Source organism: Cydia pomonella, chromosome 4 (genome assembly GCF_033807575.1).
Source record: "Cydia pomonella isolate Wapato2018A chromosome 4, ilCydPomo1, whole genome shotgun sequence".
Classification (NCBI taxonomy): Eukaryota; Metazoa; Arthropoda; class Insecta; order Lepidoptera; family Tortricidae; genus Cydia; species Cydia pomonella.
The window spans coordinates 1,046,019-1,068,350 of NC_084706.1; the positions used below are offsets into that span (position 1 = coordinate 1,046,019).

The 22,332-nt window shown below is 38.2% G+C and overlaps 1 protein-coding gene across 1 annotated transcript in view; it reads left to right on the top strand.

The window, feature by feature from the left end:
* The window catches only part of LOC133517421 (uncharacterized), an 88,945-nt gene that overhangs the window by 26,905 nt on the left and 39,708 nt on the right, over positions 1-22,332 (top strand). Inside the window, exon 2 of the mRNA XM_061850737.1 lies at positions 6,630-6,832. Coding sequence (XP_061706721.1) covers positions 6,630-6,832 — 203 coding nt within the window. The remainder of the gene's footprint in view (positions 1-6,629; positions 6,833-22,332) is intronic.

The window sequence follows — 22,332 nt, forward strand, 5'->3', positions numbered from 1 at the left end:
GCCTAGTGCACGTTGTGAAAGGAGTCTACCTAGGCACGGTTCTTGTTGCGTAACTTATGATTGTCTATAACACTACGCAACCTATAAAAATACGCGTAAGTTGTATAACTTCAAAATATAAATGTAGTGTATTGTATTGTAGGTAATATTTGCCTTGCATAATCGCATGCACTGAAATTCCGATCGGTACTTCGGAATTTCAACAGTACTTAGTTTTTTGTCAAATACTATGACCATGAAGGTTTCGTTCGAATCGTAGATACATAATTTGATGTCAACGGTTAGCTAGTTCACGGTTGGGCGACTGCGCGGGCGCCGAAGAAAGCAAGTTCACTGCCACGGCCGTGCGACTGCGCGCATGCACAACCTTGCCCCGCCTTCTACCAGACATCTTACTAGTAACGGCACCAATTATGAGACATTTAAGAGAAAAATTGAAGCATTGTTGATATTTCACCGATACCTGTCTGGCCTAGTGAGTAGTGGTAGTGATCCTGCCTATGAAACCGATGGTCCCGGATTCGAGTCCCGGTAAGGGCATTTATTTGTATGATGAGCACGGATATTTGTTCCTGAGTCATGGGTGTTTTCTGTGTATATAAGTATGTACTTATCTACTTATCTATTTAAGTATTGTATATTGTCGGCTAGTACATACCCATAGTACAAGCTTTGCTTAGTTTGGGACTAGATCAACCTGTGTAAGATTATACCCAATTTTTAGAGCTCCGTACAAAACTTCGTTAACGGAGTTCTTATGGAATCAATTCGGTCTTACAAATCGGTTAATGCGTTTGTCTCAGAGACCGTATGACGTAGGTACTTAAAATTTGGAACAGTTATAGCAATTACCACTACTATTACTATGAAGAAATCAAAACTGCTTATTTCTTATTTTGGGGGGAATTTAGGTAGTAGGGGATAGGCTATATTTATATTTAATTTGTAAGAATCACGTGGGGTACCATTCGAAAGCTTGTAAAAAATGTCAGAACGATGGATTGATTTTCCGTTTATTTTACGTGCAGTAGTTTCGACAAAAAATGCATTTAAAGTTCCAAGTTTTCATACTAAAAATTTCTCCCCTGTCCTCGAGCTTTCCGCAAAAAATATAGCTGTCAGAAAGCTAATAATACAATAACCAACTAAACAGACAGAAAGAGAAAATTATGAAGTAGACCTTATCTTTCATAGTTTTTTAATTGCGGCCTGATCTTAGGTTGCTAAGGGACTCAATACTTAGTCCAGCTAAAGAGTGGTAATTTCATATAGGAAAGTAGTTTTAGCAAACAAATATATGTCCTCAAAATTTTTAGCTTCGATATTTATGACCAGGGCCCGTACTTTTCATACCGTTGACGCAAAAATGACGTAATTTAACATACAGGGAGTTACTACAAATTTAGATAACTTACTTATTGATGGGTATCATGATAAATACTTGTTACGTGAATAAAAGCTTGTTACGCTGTTAAAAACCAAAAATATGTATTATTTCATAAATTAGTAATCTATTATTTATTTGTGTGACAGTAAAATGAAAGTCAGTTAGACGTTTCTATACTGATTGTCAAGTATATGTATCAGTTACCTAAAGAGGTTGACAAATGATTAATTATTACGAAAATACTAATTGGAATCAACTCTATGTAGCGTGACGTCATTTTTCTGTCAACGGCATGAAATATACGGGCTCTGTTTATGACTTATATGTTTGACAGAATGTTCAAATTTCACGGACCAATTTTTGTTGGAACGGGCCTTTTTCCGGCGCTTTTACTAAAAGTCTCACCCAAAAAAAGACCAATAAAGTGCAACTTTATTTTTAAGGTACTAAGCTTTAATTTCGAACGTTTTCTAAGCAGAGGGCTACCTCATCCGCTCAGTAAAAATCATATTTATTATTAAAGTTTATTTGTAAAAAAAAAATTTGCCCTTTTTGTTTTATTTTCACAAAAAGTGCATAGAGTTATTAAGCCGTACAGAGCGAATAAAGTCATTTAGGTAACATTTATTTTCTGACTAAAATACACTGAAACATATCCAACAACCAGAATAAGGCGCAAAATTCAAATGTTCTATAGAACATTTTGAATTCACCTCACATTCTGGAAGTCACCTCTTCGTCCCTATTTTATTTCAAATTTGGCACCCTTTTTCAGTAATGAGGTCGCTGAGCCAAAATATTATAAATAAATTTGATTCGTTCTTTTGTTGTACTACAGTATTCTCTAGCTTAATGCTAAATCCACTATGTATTAAAAAAAACAAGCTTAATGAGACTTTATTTATTAAATGACTAAAAACACCTTTTTTCTCTCGATCAAGTCAAGACGCACTGAAAATGTTAATAACTTATTTATATAAAAAAAATGTATATTTCACAGAATCCATAGAGTATTAATAATAATTACATTATACTTAAGCTATGTTAGTAGTGTAGATGCCAAATAAATAATAAATAACAATAATAATTTAGTTTAAATATCTGCCACCCTCTGGAACACCCGGTACTTGCTACTTATGTTGGTGCTTATGTTACCGCGATAGTCACTCAATAATAAAAATATGGAAATTGATTATATCGCGTATAATGAATTTAGAATACATCCCAACACGGGATAACGGGTGACTGTGGAGATAGTATATATTTACCTCTATCAAAATTACAACGTGCCAAACTTCCCACGTATAATGATTTTACGCAGATTTTGATAGCACACGCAGTGCAAGTGTTATTTTAAACGTCAAACTTCTATGAAATTATGATGTATAAATAACACTTGCACTGCAAAAGAAAAATGTTTCTTCCCCCCCTCTAACTTTTGAACCATACGTCAAAAAAATATGAAAAAAATCGTGGAAGTAGAACTTAAGAAAGACATTAAATGAAAACTATAGCGGACATGATCGGTACCCCTAGTGTAAATTTTATCGAAATCATAACGTGACGAACGCGTTTGCGTTAAGTCTCATTTTGTATAGGATTTTGAGTTTCCAAAACGTCCCGCTTGGCGCGCTCTTTCTAAATCCAATACAAAATGAGACTAAACGCAATCGCGTACGTCACGTTTCAAAATCGAATTTATTTACACTAGGGGTACAGTTTAGCTGTTTTTGAGTTATCGCATAAAGTTTCCCCTTCATAGTAAAAAGACGTACTATCGACGTTAATACTTTAAGCTTCTGTGTAGCTTATTGTGACGCATGACCCGATATGCTTTTGGCAGATTTTTTTGACATTCCATCGTTACAGTCTACAATTCCAGTGCTACAATTTGAATTCAACATAAAAACTTATTTTGATTCAGTTAGTTATTCTGTGGTGCTTTCTCACTTACTCCGATACAAATAGACAGTGTGCGCGCTTTAGGTATTGACAGCCTCTTAATGTTCTTTCCTGGGACACAAACAATTTCCATAATAAAAGTCATCTTAATCTGTTCAGCTGTTTAAAGCGTGGAGAGGTAACAGACATAAAGAATTATAGGCCAATTCGAATTTTAGTTATTCGATCCGTTTCCGATGTGATACTTGTCTGTCAGCTTAAAAGTGACGGATTTGGTTGAAGACATGTCACTTTTGACACTGACACGTCAGTATCGTATCGGAATCAGATCGAATAACTAAAACTCGAATTTGACTGGCATTTTCGCATTTTACTAGCTTCTCTGGGCTTTTAACACAAATAGGCAAGACGGACTTTTTATTTGCGTGTTTATTAGGTACAAATATTTGTTCCTGAGCTATGGATGTTTTCATATGTATTTATATTAAAATTCTACCTAGAATTATATATTATATGTCATCATCTAGTATCCACAATACTAGTGTTATGGCTAAGGCTAGCCTTATTGAGCTTACTGTGGGAATGGGTAGATCTTATTACTCTAATATTTATTTTATTAGGTATATTCATTTATTAAGTATGGAATAATATGGATTAATTCACTTTTTTATTTCTATTCATTCCTCCGTTTTGTAAATTGAATTATAAATATAAAATAATAATTATGTAAAATATACAGTTACCTAATCATCTAATCGTGAAACGACGTCCGGCCTGATAGAACACTATCCATCGGTAGTCAGAAGGTCCTATTCTCTAACAGCCTGAGCGGGTGCCACCTGTGTGTATCCTGTGTGATTATGGGAATATTCTCTCACCATTATTGAAATAGACTGGCTTACTGTCGATGACAACTACTCTCTTGCTAAGTTTAGTTCCTAATGTATAGGTGCTTCGAAATAGTCATAGTTCGGCGGGAGTTAGTGCCAGACAGTAAATTTCAAAACGTCTTAGTTCGAGGGCACCTACCTAATACGTGTTGCGTAAGGCTGAATCACAGTCCAGAAATGCAGTGAGCAAGCCCAGCCAGCCGCCATCACATGTGAATCAGCGCGACCGGAAGCGTCGCCATGTTGGCTCGCCGCCGCCGCCATGTTTATCAGCGCTCCGGAAGTTGCGCGCACGCCGTCTTTACATACCTACCATTTCCACGACTCGGGCTGCGTACGAGTCGGAAATATTCAGCGGTTATTTCGGGTTACCGACGCTTTTCCGTTTTCATGGAGACATTTGGCGATTTAATAATCTTCGCTAGACGGAGCCGTTTTATTTTTAGAGAAAATTGGTCTGAGTTGTATTTAGAAACGGGTCTGGAATGCCGGTTGCGGCAGGGAAAATTAGTGTTCTTCCACTATGTCATCATGTTTTGGAAATAGTAATAAAGCTTGAAATAAGATTGTTAAACAATCATTTGTTTCATATCTGACTGCACACTTGCTTGCCGACAACTTTATACTCTTCTTTGATGACAATTCGGAATTAATTCGGAATTCAGGCGCAATAGGTACCTAGTGGTCGGTAAACAAGTTAAGTACCTACATTTTTTTTGTGTACATGCGCGTAGTAGCATAACCGCTTCGTACACTTTGACAAAGTATTTTGGAGCGAAGTTCCTTATCGGACGGTACGGACTTGGCGGATAGGGGATAGGGGATAGGCGAAAAGAAGTGTAAGATTTTTCCGTCACAACTCATGCGTTTGAGAAAGAATGAGAAGACACGGACACAAACACGAAGAACATGGACATGGACATGAACATGAACAATTTCGTTCCAACCGAGTGTTCCACGACACTCACGCATTTTTTAAAGAAAATGCCTACCAATCTTCCCACATTCCTAGAAAATCTAGAAATGTCCGTTTACTCAATTTATAGCAGTCCTTGCTGTCGTGTTAGCATTTCGAAAACTGGCATCGTTGGAACTATTGAGTAGGTATTTTCATCTATACTAACGAGTATGGGGATATTAACTTTCGTGCGTGAAAAGATTACATAAATATTCAGCATCATTTTTAACCAAAGTCACGTGTCTATATTTCAATTCCGTCGTAATAGCTACTAGTCGTGGTTCTCGGAATATTCCTAATGCTATAGTAGCAAAACAAAACTAATGAGTAGTCAAACAGTTTAGAATACTCAAACTTACTACTACACACATAGGATTCTCCCTAAACACACTAGAGACTAGGTACGCAACTAAGTTTCGTGACCCTATCCACGGAATGAGAATAATTTGTAGCAGTTCTTACACTTCTTACCCTAGATTCTTTCCTTCTTACCTATGTACAAGATTTTTTAGTCTCTATTCAGTGAGTTTCAACTAGTATGTTTTCTCTTAGAATTGTTCTATTAGAATCTTTGTTTTTGAATTAATTATATCTCGTAATAACAACTGCGACTAAGTTGGTAGTCCACCAACATTTTATCGTTTGACGTGATAGGTTCTATCTGATTCATTTTCCACCTAGCATACCTAATCTTAACTAAGTAAGCCCCACAGGCCCACAAATAATAATATTTTTACTTAGAGGAACGGTCGACGCAAAAGGGCTTACAGCCGAAACAGTGAATAGTGAGATAAATCCGCCAAGATGAGCCAAGCGAAGCGCGAGGGCACTACCTACCTTTTCTTGATATTTTTTTGAACCCTTAAACTTGGGTTTAGATTATACGGGATAAATAAAATTCTCGGGATATGATTTCAATTGTGGACTTATTACATATACCTAAAGTTTAAATTGCATAGCTCTTATAGTTTAGATTTTATTGATATCAAAAAACCCCGGTTTCGTCACTTACTCACACACTGAGGATGATCAAAATTCGTAGGGTACTTCCTGAAGATTTGGTATGTAAGCTAATATTAGTAACATTCTAAAGCTTGGAACGAAGCGCTGGTGGCCTAGCGGTAAGAGCGTACGACAATTCGGAGGTCGCGGGTTCAAACCCCGGCTCGTACCAATGAGTTTTTTGGAACTTATGTACGAAATATATTTACTAGTCGCTTTCTGGTGAAGGAAAACATCGTGAGGAAACCGGACTAATCCCAACAAGGCCTAGTCTACCCTCTGGGTTGGAAGGTCAGATGGCAGTCGCTTTCGTAAAAACTAGTGCCTATGTCAAATCTTGGAATTAGTTGTCAAGCGGACCCCAGGCTCCTATGAGCCGTGGCAAAATGCCGGGACAACGCGAGGACGAAGACATTCTAAAACTTGGAAATTTTATACCTTAAACTAGGGGATGGAAGTTTGTAATTATAACACTTTAGAATACTCGAAGCTGGTGTTAAACTACAAGAATTTTATAATAGGACCCCGTTCTCTGGGACGCAGGGCAGGGTGCGCTGGCGCGGAGGCTCGGAGGAATGCGGTCGGGCGGCCGCGGGGGGAGGCTGGGAGGGACAAAGGGAACTGGTTCTGCTTCCTGTACGTGTCGGATGTCCTGCGGCTTCCGCGCCCGCGCGTCTCACCAACGGGTTACGGGTAGGGATGTGCCAGAGACAATTCGAACGTACATAAAACTATGTATCTATAAGACTTATTGTCCGTACATGCATTGGCGCGAGAAAGACGCACGAGAACTAAATGACATCATTCATATGTCAGATGTGCCTACATTCGAATTGGCCTACTTAAATTATTGTGTAACTATAGTTAGAATCCGTCTAAGATAACTTTGCGACGTCTTTAATAGAACAAAGTGAGGCGTGTCATTGACATTACCACACCTTGCCATTGAAAATGGTATGCAGATTTAGCTTGGTCCGACTAAATAATAATAGTTATGACGACCGGTTTGGCCTAGTGGGTAGTGACCCTGCCTACGAAGCTGATGGTCCCGGGTTCAAATCCTGGTAAGGGCATTTATTCGTGTGATGAGCATGGATATTTGTTCCTGAGTCATGGGTGTTATCTATGTATTTAAGTATTTATAAATATTTATATATTATATATATCGTTGTCTAAGTACCCTCAACACAAGCCTTATTGAGCTTACTGTGGGACTTAGTCAATTTGTGTAATAATGTCGTATAATATTTATTTATTTATTTATTTATTTATTTATTTACCATGTCCGATAATCTCATGTTGTCGTGTATTTTGCTCGCTTGTCATTATAAGGTTTTATGCATGGAAAAATAGCCGAGACATTAATAAATATTATATGAACTATTGCTATCAATAGTTTACCGGAAAGCGAAATAGATTTTCCTTATGAACATCAAAGATAATCAGAGTGGGGAAGACCCGAACGTCAATTTAATTACTTAGCCGTCCGCCAAGTCAATAAGCAATGGCTTTGCCGATACATTACCTGTTTACTCGTACATATGTAATCTCCGTTTTTAGATTCCAGGTAGGTGTTTCCTAAATGACAAGGGGATGTTTTAATCACACATACGCCTACAGTGGAACCTCGATAACACGAATCTCAAGGGAAACTCAATAAAGATCGCGGTTACGAGTTTCGTCAGAGGTTACGAGTTACAAAGGTAAATATATAAGTAATTACAAATACGTATTAAAGAGGTAATTACCTATATAAACGCTTACAGTCTCAGTATTTTATTTGAATTAGGTAAACAGGTTTTTTTTTGTTAAATAACTTCGAGGTAAAGAGTTGATGAGACAATACCTACGTCTACTACTTATCGAGTTATAACTCTAATAAATTTATAGAAGTATAGAGGTATTTCTCTATAGTGGTCAAATTTACTTTTTCTAGCAATAGAGGGAAAAATTGTGGTCTGTACAACCGTTGAGGAAGTGATGCTTACTTCGTCTTAATGACGTTAAAAATTTCGAGTTATGGAGGTTTTGGCGTTAGAAAGAAAAAAAAAACACTTTATATCGTGGTGACGTGGATTTCGTGCATACTATAGGCATTCCGATACTTATAGATCGATAGGTAGGATAGGCTCGTTAGGTTGCTTCAGATGCCCGAAGGGCAAACTGTCTAGGAATATGTAGAAGCCGTTGACTCAGGGAGCGAGACAAAGGTTTTTTTTTTCCGTCAATATATACATAAAGAAGCAAAAAAAAATACTGTCGGCATTGCCTCGCTGAATGGCCAGTGATATCTGTTGGACCAGGAAAGAACCAGAGCGAGGAACAAAGCTTTTCACGTTTCACGATATACCTAGGAATTTCACGATCTGCCTAATGTTACGATCGGCCGCCGACAGATACATACTGACGTATAACGCACAGCCTAAACAAACCATTGAAGGCAGGATAAGATGAAACACAAACTCCAAATATACCTACAACTCTCCACTAAGCAATGATTTAAAGTCAAATCTCTGGCGTTGAAACTCTAGGTCCATGGGGTCCCAGCGCGCACAAGTTTTTTGGAGAAATCGCGTAACGTCTGGTTGACGTAACTGGTGACCGAAGAGCTGGCGGCTTCCTCGCACAACGTATCAGTATTGCGATACAATGAGGAAATGCCGCCAGCATCCTTGTTACATTGCCTCAAGGGCCTATTTTAGATAGAAGCTAGTTATAGTAATCATCTGTATATATCCTTTATGTATATTGTTATTGTAAATAAATATCTCTAAAGTATTTGAACATGTAATCAAAAATGTAATAATTTGAGGCAGCCCTGTGGGAGTCAGGACACGCACGTACGATTGAGGACATTCTCTCGATTTGTTTTTGTTTCGCTGCGGTCAGTGTAATGCTACACGAGCGGTCGCCACCGGGAATATCTACAGGTAACTCCATACCGCTCCCACTTGTAAAACGATAGTTTTAGCCTTTTCAGGTGAATTTTAAGTAGCAGGATACCTCTTTCAATTTGTGCTTGCATGCAATGAAGAATGATAATAATTCTGGTTTCTGTAGTTTAGGTTTTTGCATTAAAAAAAAACTAATACACCGACAGATTAGGTACTATGTTCTTTTTTGTGTGTCAGCCATTTCCGTCAGTAAAAAAAGCGGCAAAATTAAAAAATGTAGGCACGAATGGTTATCGTCCTTCGTCCTATAGCAAATTTGAATTTCGCGCCTTTTTCTACTGACAAAGTTGTTTGATCGGGTATAACTTTGATTACTCCTTTTCAGTTTCATATGTAGGTGGACCCGGGTACGTCCTTTGGACCCGGGTACGTCCTTAAACTACGTCCAAAAGAGAGGTATGGGAATTTTGAAGCTAAAGTTCCAACAAGGGCTGAATGGACCGAAGGTCTTCAAGTACCAAATTCGGATGAAAACGACATCATATGGTACACAGACGGGTCCAAGACAGTATCTGGTACGGGGGCAGGCATTTATGCAAATGACTTTCGTTGTAGCATAAGCATGGGTAATTACGCTACTGTCTTCCAAGCCGAGACGTACGCTATAATTGCCTGTGTGCATGAGAATATAGTTAGGCAAACCCAAGGGAAGAATATCTATATACTCAGTGACAGTCAGGCTGCACTCACGGCGCTCAGGGCGCCCAGAGTGGACTCTAGACTGGTGTACAATGGTGTCCAAGCTCTGAACAAGCTTGGAAGACAAAATAGAGTGCAACTGGTATGGATTCCAGGGCACGAGGGATTCATAGGCAATGAAAATGCAGATGAACTTGCCAGAGCCGGATCCGGAAGTAACCACATAGGTCCGGAACCATTCGTGGGGCTCTCACAGGGAACCATTATAACGGCTATTAAAGACCACACTAGGACGAGACACCAAAAAGAATGGGACAGTCTGACGGGTCTAAAGCACTCAAAGCTCTTCATACAAGAAGTAGACTCCGGTTGGAGCAAAAAGCTATGGAAACTTAGCAGGAGACAACTCCAAATTATAACAGGGGTGTTTACGGGCCATTATGGGGTCAAAGGGGTTTTGGCCAGGATGGGACACTCTGACAACACCGATTGTCGAATGTGCGGTGAAGAGGAAGAGACAGTAACACACCTAATGTGTGAATGTCACGCCCTCGCCAGACAAAGAATGAAGGACTTTGGAACAGGCTATCTGGAACCAAAGGAATTCAAAAGGCTACCCATAAGCTCCATCATCCGACACATGGAAATGGTCAAAAAGGCTCTTGAGTAGCTAATGGGTCTTTCCTTAGGGGGCAACTACACAAAAGATCCCTATGGGTCGAAGTGTATCCGCAAGGGCCCCCGGTAATTAGAAGATAAGATAAGAAGATAAGATAAGAGGTATGGGCATTGTGAATGTCATCTCCCTTTGTGTGGTAGGGCACAGCCGGTGGATGTCATTCCAGATCTAGAGCAGAGCCCAACTGGGGAAGTACCTCCACCTTACAGAAAACAGCAGCCAAATAACACTAGACCCTACTCATAGTGTTGTGTTCCTGCCGGTGAGTAAGGTTGCCAGAGCTCAACGAGGGGGGGGGGGGGGTCAGGTTTGGGGTCTGCTTACCATCAGGCGGGCCGTATGCTCGTTTGCCACCGACGTAGTATAAAAAAAAAGGTAAATAACTATTTAGGTAGCTGGTCAAGTGGTCTTTTATACATCTCTTTGCCTTTGGGGATTAGGTAATGGTAATTCAGGCCAAACATATATTGTGTTTATTTATCTAATAAGTATTTCCTTAATGATAATATGTAACCTACATGAAGGCATAATAGCATTTACATTTTCAAGAGCTACGGAAAATGATTTATTTTATTTTATTATGCCTAACTTTACAACATTCTTCTTAAGTGCCAATTACTTTCACACTTTATCAGGCCTGATATCAGGCCCGAAATAGGGTCCGCACATCATCAGAACATCATTTATAATATTTGCAATATTTCCGTGAAACGGAAAACAATTATCAGGATCGAAATCGGGACTGATTTCGGGCCCGATATCGGGAAGTGTGAATGTAGTTGGCGCATTACATTCTATGGCGTTCGTCGTAATTGTTTGTTAAATCTAACAAATCGATGATATCTTCGCCTCTGTCCATTATTTTAGTAAGAGACAAAATTTTACAGAGGTTTGTAAGAGGTTGCTAAGTTTTGTGAATAAAGGATGACTCACGCTAGAACGGCCCGGGATAGGGACGAGGCTTCCGACGCTTCTTTTTCTATGACAGGTGATCGTTGATCACGTGATGCTTTGTCTATGACAGGTGATCAGTGATCCCGTGATGCTTTTTCTATGACAGGTGATCGGTGATCACGTGATTCTGTCTATAGAAAACTATAGTGTCCGACGCCTACGCCAGGGCCCGGGCCGTTGTAGCGTGAGTTATCCTTAAAGGGTCTTATTATCAAGTCAGCTCGAAGCAATGCAGTGAATTCAGTAATTGTTTTCATATTTACAAAATATGGCAGTAAACACAACACCATGTCCGGCGAAACGGTGATATTTGTTTTTTAACACCAATATTAAATACTTATTCAAAAATGTATAAGAAACGGCTTAATTTGTTCGTGTTTAAAATAAGTATTGCTCGCTATGGTAGGTAAGTGTATCCGTTGCTAGTCTACAAGTACTTAGACCTAGACCAAGCTAAGTTGGCAACGATTTTGATAGCTCAATAAGGCTTGTGGGGTACTTATACAACGATATATATAATATATAAATATTTATACCCATGACTCAGGAACAAATATCCGTGCTCACCACACGAATAAATGCCCTTACCAGGATTTGAACCCGGCACCATCGGCTTCATAGGCATAAGAAAAACCTGTATTTTGAGTTTTGTTATGTCCTTGATTTTAACAGCCATCTTCCCTTGCGGAAACACGCATGCGACATTAATGACGTTATCTCAAGTAGGTACGAGTATACTCAGCATCAATAGTAGTGGATGAAAACAAAAGGCACCAAAGGTATCGATTTAATAATTTTATAAATAGAGATTAGCCCCTTATTCATATATCTTAGTAAACTCTTAAAAACCTCTGTTAAATTGTCTCTTACCAACGGAAATACCGAAGTGACCGATAGGAACTATATAAAGATTATCAACGGAACTATACACCGTGTTTTTTATTATTTCCGTTAATTTCGAGGGTGCATCTTTGAGCTTAAATTAAGTAACTTTCTCAAACACACCGGCATTCTAATTAACTCCATTTCGGAGATAATCAATAATTAATTTTTATCTTATAAGGCCCTTACGAGCGTGTACACTTGCCTTACGGCCTGTTTACATATTGATTAGTGTTTAGTACGAGTTCATACATTTGCTACTAAACGTAAGTACTATCTCGGACGATCGATGTTCGAAATGATATTGATATGTCACCGTTTTCAATTATTTACATTTAGTTGAGTTAAATGTAATGTCCGTGTTATAACAACGCTATATGCAACATTTAATTACTTTTTGTAAAAATAAAAAGATAAAAAAATAACAAAAAAATTTTTTTTTGACAAATTAAACTATGCCATTTAGTTTCCTTAAACGTACTTACCGATACCCCGAAGTTAACGGAATTCAATAAAAACACGGTGTATAAAGATTTGAGAAACGTTTATGAATAACACACAGGTATTTTATTAGCTTACTAATAAGTTCATTATTAAACGTATGGTATGCGATTGCCCCACAAAACTACACTGTGCCCCATATGTTAATACAGCCCGCACTAATATCGTTGTACATATTGACGTATCTCTTCTATTATAAAATTTTCAAAAAACGGTAGTTACTTTTGACGCGTAAAACTCAGCCCAAGCCCTCCTACCATTACACATACAACGCATCTGGGCAGCTCTACTGTGATTCGTGTTGCCGGACTTTTATAACAAAATTTGGATTCGCAAGCCACGCCCGCGCCCATGCACGTAATAGTTAAGACCCTCTTTTATTTGTCAGGATGTCGCCGTCGACGGATACGTCTGGGAGGACATCATCATCGGACATCATTATAAAATTTTCAAAAAACGGTAGTTACTTTTGACGCGTAGTCTGATCTAGTAGATGCTGACTAATTAGGTTCCTATAGTTAACCAAATCATTAGTCAGCCAAGTGTTACAGTCAACACTCAAGTCATCGGTCGGTTACCTCACTCATGCCTCCCCTCCCCCCTTGCCCTCCAGTATAACAATGCATGGAACTTCCGCATCGTCAGCCGCTTTCCACGGGCAAGGCTATTGCCAAGGTCTCGGCTTTCCTTCCCTGTTCAACTTAGCAACATCTTGCTAATTAGGAGCATTTACGTCAGCCGTGCAATTGTTAGTTCTAAGCAAATAATAACATTTTCCACTGTATTCTAAAAAAATAAGGAAGTTCTGGACTCAAAACCCTAAGTTATTTATCATTTATTCCTCCATTCTTCGTCCTCGAAAAATGTTAAGTCTCTGAACTATCTTTTGTTAGTCCTGCTTTTACGATTTGACAATGGGATCCATAAAATACAGTCCTCATAATATCCATATGATGGGCAAAACCATTTCCATAGTTTTTCTTTTGTAAATCAGAAAGGTTAAGAGGTGTTAAGTGGAAAGAATAGCTTTGCGATCATAAATAAATAAATAATAACGATAGACGAAATAACAATAACAGTACTTTTTATGAAATTCAATTTCAATATCGGGAGAAAACGTTTTCCACTAACTAAATTTTTACAAAACACTTTGATTTTGATGTCAATCGCTTCAGCATAATATATTTTAGGTGTATAGGATTCGCTTTAAAAAAAAACAGATTTATGTTGCAAATTTTGAAAAAAGGAAAACCTATAAACCTAATAGTTTTTCATTGTGTCAATAACATGCTAAAAAAAATCATGGCGAATGGAAAATGAAATATGTAAATTTTTAGGTTATTGCGCCTTCGCTTAATGTAGGTATCGGGATTAGTCTTTTAGTTACATATACGTGTTGTGTATTTTTGCTGCATCTGGCACGTATTTAGGTACAAATAAAATACGGCAGTAATTTTATGGGAGTTTTGACACCATAAAACCAGTGCTCCCAGCTATGGTCAAAAATTAACTATAATCTCTTTGTTCAGGTTGTCTTTTATTTGGATTGAGTGGTTCTAAGGTAAAGTGCTGGGCTCACCTGGTGCCGCCTGAACAGACCCTGGCCGGAACCGGACATGGCCGCTGCAATTCGGCCTCACACAAATAGGGTTGGCCGACTTCCCCACTTTGCGCGTGCGGAGAGGAAGGGCAGATCAGATCTTCCAAGGCTGCCCACTCCACTCATATCCTGGGCCTGCTGAGGCCCCGAACACCGTCACACCTGACTGATCGCCTGGCTGAGCAACCTCAAGGCTACACTTTGATTGCTCTCATTACTTATGCCATAGATACGATTAAATAAGGCAAAGTATCTATGACTATAAATGAAAAAAAAAACAAAAAAATAATAATTAAAAACTATTGTATTGCCAGGTATATTGTATTAATTACCTTTTAACTTGTGGACCATATTGGACTCTAGTTGGTTGGTTTTACATAACAACATTACTAATTTCTTTACACTTTTTTTCAATACAAGTTAAATCATAGATTTATTTAAATGAAAATGTGACAATTGATAGTTTTACCCTAGAGTCCACAAGTTCCAACATTCAATTAATCTGTATTAATATGATACCGGTTTAGCATCTGTCCGCTGCGGTTAATGAACAAACGCAATAATTACACCGGTAAGAACTGAGAACATCCGCGATTGCGTCACACGAGTTGAGAAAAACTACGAGGCAAATGAAAATGAATGGGCCGAAGCCGGACATTGCGGTTCCCACGATTAGCGATCGGCGGGCGATTGTATTCCTCCAGAAAAGCGCGCATTTCCTTCACCGACAGGATATTAGATCAAATTAAAAACAACGGGGAAACAAGCAGAGCATTTCTTAGGAAACTTAGAGTTGACAATTGCCATAGCAAGTTTTCCTGCGCGATTTATAAAAGAAGGTGAACTGAGTAGGTATGTACTTAGATAGCTCAATATATTATATAAATAGATTGGACATAGGTACACTATTAGACATACTAAAGAGGAAAATAATACATATTACGCTAGGTCGAAGATTACTGGAAAATGTAAGTAGAGTATTTTAGATATGTATGATAGAGATTTGTCGTGTAGTCCGAGTCTGAAATAATGCCTTTCACCAGAGCTAAACACTAAATTTTTCATTTCGAATACTATAGGACTGTAAAATGCATGTGTTTTTTTAAACATTTCTAAGTATACATTTTTATACCTACTATTTCATGAAGAGCCCACTTTCAATTAACAATATAGGTAAAAGTATCGTTATTTATAGAATGGGGAGTTAAACATCAGAATGGAAATTGTACAATAAATCTATTTAAAACCAAATTTCAATTGCATATCGTAAAAAAATTAGAAAAAAAACGCACTTTAAGAGTAAAATGCTCTAGTGCATAAACGTATCACTTTCTGCACACTTTTGATGACCCTCTTTCCTCGTGAGAAATGAAAAACTAAATTTTAGGTGAATTGTTGAAACCAATTGTCGTTCGGAGTTGGTATCAACATGCTAGGCTAGAATGTCGTTTAGCCGTCGTTCCGCTTGGGATGATGCTCTAATGAACCAAACAGATGCCTGAGCACCGATATGTTACAGCGAGTACATAACTGAAATAGATAAATTAATTAAGTTAGATATATTACGAAGTACATCTTAATCTGCAACGATTGGTCACGCGGCGTGGTTGCGGGACGGAGAAACGCGGGGGCGTCGACTGGCTCGCACGCGACGATGTCACTCTCTTCTGTCGAGAGGAACAATGTGATTTCATCGCATTACAAACAACCGGCAAAAACTGTCGATGCGTGCGCCGATCTATACGTACGTGTACGTGTAGTACGTGTAGTGTGTACGTGTGTGTCACATTATTACAGTAACGACACTTACCTTGCAGGTCAAAGTTGACGATTCAGTCTATGATTTGTCTATTTGTATTGAAAAGTAATGAATTATTAATACAATCATTAGGTACGTACAATTACGATACACTAACATTTGATACAAAACAAACGTTTAGAATAAATACTAAGCATACTACAGGAAACGCAAAGTAGTTATACATTGTCGAATCAAAATTACATCTAGCATCATACGATGTACAATTACTTATTTCTTTTAAGGCAAAACATATTTATCCAAGATGAAATAGAGACGCTTCAATAACATTTACATTTTATACGAAGTGATTTTGTTGTCTTATAAGGCTAGCTATGTCCGTTCATTTCCTCAGATGTCTTTTTCGGTACCGCTTCCAAATAGATACTTTGATACCATATCTGATTAAGTACAAGTTTAGATTTTATAAACACCTGTCGTCACAGATGTAAGTACATTGATAACAATGTATCATAACTGTTTCCACAAACAGCGCGATATATCGATCATCCACCTCGGCCCGGCACTGATAACGTTATCGGTACGTCCGCGACATGCGACCTGTCCCGGAAACTGGCCGGAGCTATATTGCAATATTACGTCAACCCGCTAAAATAAATAGAGTAAATAGACTCTTGTAAATTCATTTAACTTCGTGGCGAGTTGCGGGTTCAAATCCTCGTAAGGGCATTTATTTGTGTGATGAGCACAGATATTTGTTGCTGAGTCATGGGTATTTATAAATAATTATATACATATTACTTATACATAAATATATATATATATATATATATATATATCGTTGTCTAAGTACTCAAAACACAAACTTTACTGTGGGAGTTAGTCAATTTGTGTAGCAGTGTCTTTAAATATTTATTACAGTACATATAGTGCTACTTTACCGCACTAGTGCGATAATTTGCACATTACGTAACTATGTTCAAAATTTAAAGGGCCCTATGTACTGTAAAAAGTTGTACGATATATGTGCGAATTACCTATTCACACGTGTATCGTACAACGTTCAATCGTTCAACGTTTCATCACACTTGTGAAGAAAAAATTAAATTTTAGGCAAAATCCTCCTTAAAACGGTGACATATCAAACATTCATCCGTCATTTTGTAATTTCTTAACAGGTTAGGCATCGAAGGCACAGACCTATTCAGCATTCAGCCACGATTGAAAATTATGTAAAACTATTTTAAACGGCTGTTAAATTAATCAAATAAAATATTTTTAAACATAAACAAAAATATTAAATTATAAACATCAGTATTTTAAAAGTAAAATTCATTTACGCTACTCCGTTTGTATGAATTAGTGATAGCCATAACTTCCGTAGGAACAATATAGGCATTTGTCCTTCAGTACGCCTGCATGAAATAAGATTTTTTTCGAGCAAGTGTGATGAAAAGGAATATACGTACTATCTCAACCGTAATAATAATAAAATAGAGTGGCAATCAAATGATCCTCCTTTGTGGAAATTTGATAAAAATTGTATGATTTGCCGAAGCCCTCGATGGGGAGTTAGATAATCAAAGTCAAAGTCAATATATTCTTTATTCAAATAGGCCTAGCAAAAAGCAGTTTTAAATCGTCAAATTTTACAAATATCATCTTAATCCAAATATTAGAGCAATTTATTGATGCAGTAATTATTGTTCTCAAAAAATATTGAAATATTATAGATATGTCAAACTTAATAATAAGCATTTCACAAAAGGATCGTCAAACACCAAAATTGTATAAAAATACGAGTCTAGAAACTTTCTATCATCTAATTATCAATTTCATTAATATTAACATAACAATAAATAATCCATTATTTACAATCACACTTAATCGCACGGTGTTTCATCACTCATGTAGTCTTGTTGTAATGGTTATGGATTCTTATGAAAGTTACTTAATTAAAATCAATTTTATGATTTCATTACTTTTTCTTCAATCTGCAGTGGGCTGTAGCTGTACCTATACATTGGAATGTAGCTTGTTTATAAACATGGCGCTATTTGCTGATACATTGTACAATTCACTTCTTTATCTTAAACACGAGTGTTTTAGAATAGATACACTATCGCAATCTGGTTAATTAGTTTAAAAACCTTACACGTGCAAATTCCGTGCCCTTTAAGAGTCACGTGAACCCGCCGCCAAGAAGCCGCTCCCAATCAACGACATGCTTAAATTGCATGAAACTTGGCATGAACATTTACGTGACGTATCTGAGAAATGTTTTTTATTGACTTGTACAAGAGCCCTTGAGGCCTACTGGCACAATACATTTTTGAATTTTGAGATGTATGTTATTTAAATTTTCATGTCGAATTCTATGTTAATTCAGTCGTTTTAAAATGAGAACGTAACTTCGATTGTATAGCGGTTAGGTTCGTGTTACTCTTAAGAAGCTATGAAAAAGGTGGTCCTTTGTACCAAGTAATAAAAATAACATATTTTGTAATTAAGGAAGGGTCTTCGTATTTAATAACTTTCCAAGAATACATTCTAATAATAATAAGTAATAAGTATACATAGTTTTTGTTTTTCTTATTGTGGAATTTTTCTTTTTAGGTAGGTGCAACAACAGGTATTCGGTATTCGGCCGAATAGTAGGCAAAATTCGGCCAAATACTGAATATACGGCAAAGTGACCAAATACCCCGAATTCCGAATAGTTGCCGAATATTTGTGATTCTTCTCTGATTACGATACAATACAATAATAAAAAACCGGCCAAGAGCATGTCGGGCCACGCTCAGTGTAGGGTTCCGTAGTTACTCTTCCGTCACAATAAGCTAAACTGGAGCTTAAAGTGTACTAAATGGTACCTTTCACCCGAGTTAAACAAATAGGCAAATTTGCATAATCAGTACCTAATTAAAGTAAGCCTTTTTACTATGAAGGGAAAACTTTTTGCGATAACTCAAAAACAGCTTAACTGATCATGTTCGCTATAGTTTTCATTTAATGTCTTTCTTAAGCTCTACTTCCACGATTTTTTTCATAATTTTTGGACCTATGGTTCAAAAGTTAGAGGGGGGGGGACACATTTTTTTTTTCTTTCGGAGCGATTATCTTAGTACGGTCGCCAAATCTCAAAAGCCCTCTAGAAACACGATTTAATTGACTCGGCTCGGCCTTACCCACAACCGGTATCAATGTGTTCGGACAGTTCTCCTGATCACCGTACATGCGGTAGTAAAGCGGAAAAATGGTGGAGGGGATAGTAATGACGTCACAAAGATGGCGGCCGGACCTATTCTTTTTGGCGGTGTATCTCGAAAACCACTTAACCGATTTTAATCATCGAGGTGTCAAATAATAGCTTATATTATGGAGATTATTTCCTTTTCTACAAACATTTACGTGAAACCTATAGGAAAAAAAATAATCACAAAAAACAGTTTTTTTATAAAATTAATTTTTTTTATTTTGTAAAAATCTCCGTAAATATTAGCATTTCGCAAATTTTGTTTAATATAAAACATATTGCTTCATTATCAAGGAATATAATGAGCCTTAAAACATACAGATCGAGTAATAAACAATGAAGCTACACTCATTTATTTGCGCATGGGTAACGATAACTGGCTTTTACCGGTCGAAACTGTGGTGACTGTTACGATACGTATTGAATGGAATTTATAGAGTATCGGTTTTAATTACTGAAATTATAATGACAATTATAAAAACCAGACACAATAATGTTACCTTACTTCGACGTTTAGTCTCTTTTTTCGTCTTAATCATAGGTAGGTACATATTTCTTTTTACTTAAAAATTTTATACAGGGTGAACTTTTAACCACCAGTCATACTCTGCGCAGCGACTTTATAGGTCATACTGAACAACTTTTCCTATTAGTAGTCCCCAAGCCGCTCCGAGGCCAGATTTAATTGACTCAGCTCGGCCTTACCCACAACCGGTATCAATGTGTTCGGGCGTTTCTCCTGATCACCGTACATGCGGTAGTAAAGCGGAAAAATGGTGGGAGGGGATAGTAATGACGTCACAAAGATGGCGTCCGGACCTATTCTTTTTGGCGGTGTATCTCGAAAACCACTTAACCGATTGTATTCATCGAGGTGTCAACTAATAGCTTATATTATGGAGATTATTTCCTTTTTACAAACATTTACGTGAAACCTATAGGAAAATAATAATCACAAAAAACTTTTTTTTTTATACATTTGGTTGGTAGGTTTGTCTTATGTTTTAAAGCAGTAAAATCTTTCAAGTCGAAACACAGTATAAATATACATTTTGTTGTCTAATCTAAAAGTATGATGTTCATTGTTTAAGACTGATTAGTGATTACTGAATTAAATAACATGCTATTTGTTATTTTTGTTTTATTTTTTAAATCAGGTATTAATTTATTCACTATGTATCACTATACAGGCAAAATGTGTATTATAGTTGGTCTGTAAGTACTTACTACTTGTGTCGAATATAGGTATAAGATGAAATTTTAACCACCAGCCATACTCTGCGCAGTGACTTTACAGGTCATACTGAACAACTTTTATTATGGGACCAATGCCGAATCACGCAAGAAAATTTGGATCTGGAATGACACCCACTGGCTGTGCCCTACCACACAAAGCGAGATGACATTCACAATGCCCATACCTCTCTTTTGGACGTAGTTTAAGGACGTACCCGGGTCCATGACGCATGCTCGCCACACCGCTGCTTAAAATAAGCTGACGCACCGTAAATTGAACTGCGTAAAAATCGCAAAAAATATTACACGGAGATCTTATGGCAGACACCGTACCGGTGACGTAAAAGACGCAACTGTTTTGCGAACAAAAAAGATTCGCGTGAAACACGTCACTGCGATTCCGTACCATCACCGTTTTTTAAACAGCGGTGTGGGGAGCATGCGTCAAAAACGGTACGCATACGACGCGTCACTGCGATTCCGTATCGTGACCGTTTTTTAAGCTGCGGTCTGGTCGCACCTTGTATTGTATTGTATTGTATTGTATTCGGGCGATTTTTCCGCAACTCGACGACTTGCGCCTATTTTGCGTGATATGTTGGGGGTGGGCTAGTCCTGCCAGCCCAGCTCCTCGAGGAATCCTATCAAACCTTTGATGTTGAGTAGGACCTCGGGGAGGTCTCTCGGAGATCCGAGATGTTTAGCCCTGTATGGAGTCACTCCGCTGCATTCCAGCACCACGTGAGAGGCTGTTTCTTCTGTCTCCATGCAACCTCGGCACAGGGGACTGTCTGTGACACCTGTTGTGAAAAGATGTTTGTTAAATAGTCCATGACCTGTTATGACACTGGTTACCATACTCAGTCGGACTTTCCCTAGTTGCAGGAGCGCCCTTGTGAGTTTTCCGTTGATGCCAGGCATGGCTTCTTTTGCCTGTCTGCATCCAGTCTGGTTCAGCCAGTGTTCTGTGTGTAGTTTCCCTGTACGTGCCAGCAGCATTGAGCGTACCTTGCTAAATGGTATCGGAAGAATCGGTTCCGGACCAATCGCCCCCGCATTCGATCCTTGCCTGGCAAGCTCGTCCGCAGCATCGTTACCTCGGGATCCACTGTGTCCCTTGATCCATTGTAGGGTGATCTTGTTATTATGACATACCTCCATTAGTCGTTCGTGGCATTCGTGTATAAGTTTGGATGTAACTATATGGCTATTTAGAGCCATTAAGACTGCTCTACTGTCGGAGAGTATGCGGATGGAGGATCCTACTACCTTCCTTGCAGTGATGGCAGCCGCCGCGTTTATGATGCCCATGCACTCAGCTTGGAATACCGAGTTATGGGCTCCTAGCGGAGTGGTGATCGACATGTTCAGGTCTTCTGAGAAGGTTCCAGAGCCCGATCCGCTGTCTGTTTTGGACCCATCAGTGAAGATTCTCAGCTCCCGGGGATTGAGTCCTTCATGATTGTCGTCCTCATATAACTGTATTTTGTACCTTTTATCGAAGATAGCTTGTTTGTGAATCCGGTCTGTGCCTGACCTAAGCACTGGAAATTCGTCATACACCTTTTCCAGGCATTTTGTGTGAAGAGCTCCTGTGATGTTAGACCATATCTTGAGGGTTCGCAACCTTACCGCTGAGAGACTGGCCTCTTGCTGTATGTGTAGGTGCAGCGGTGGAAGGTTTAGCATGACCTCCATGGCTGCAGTCGGGGTAGACCTCGTGCAGCCAGTGG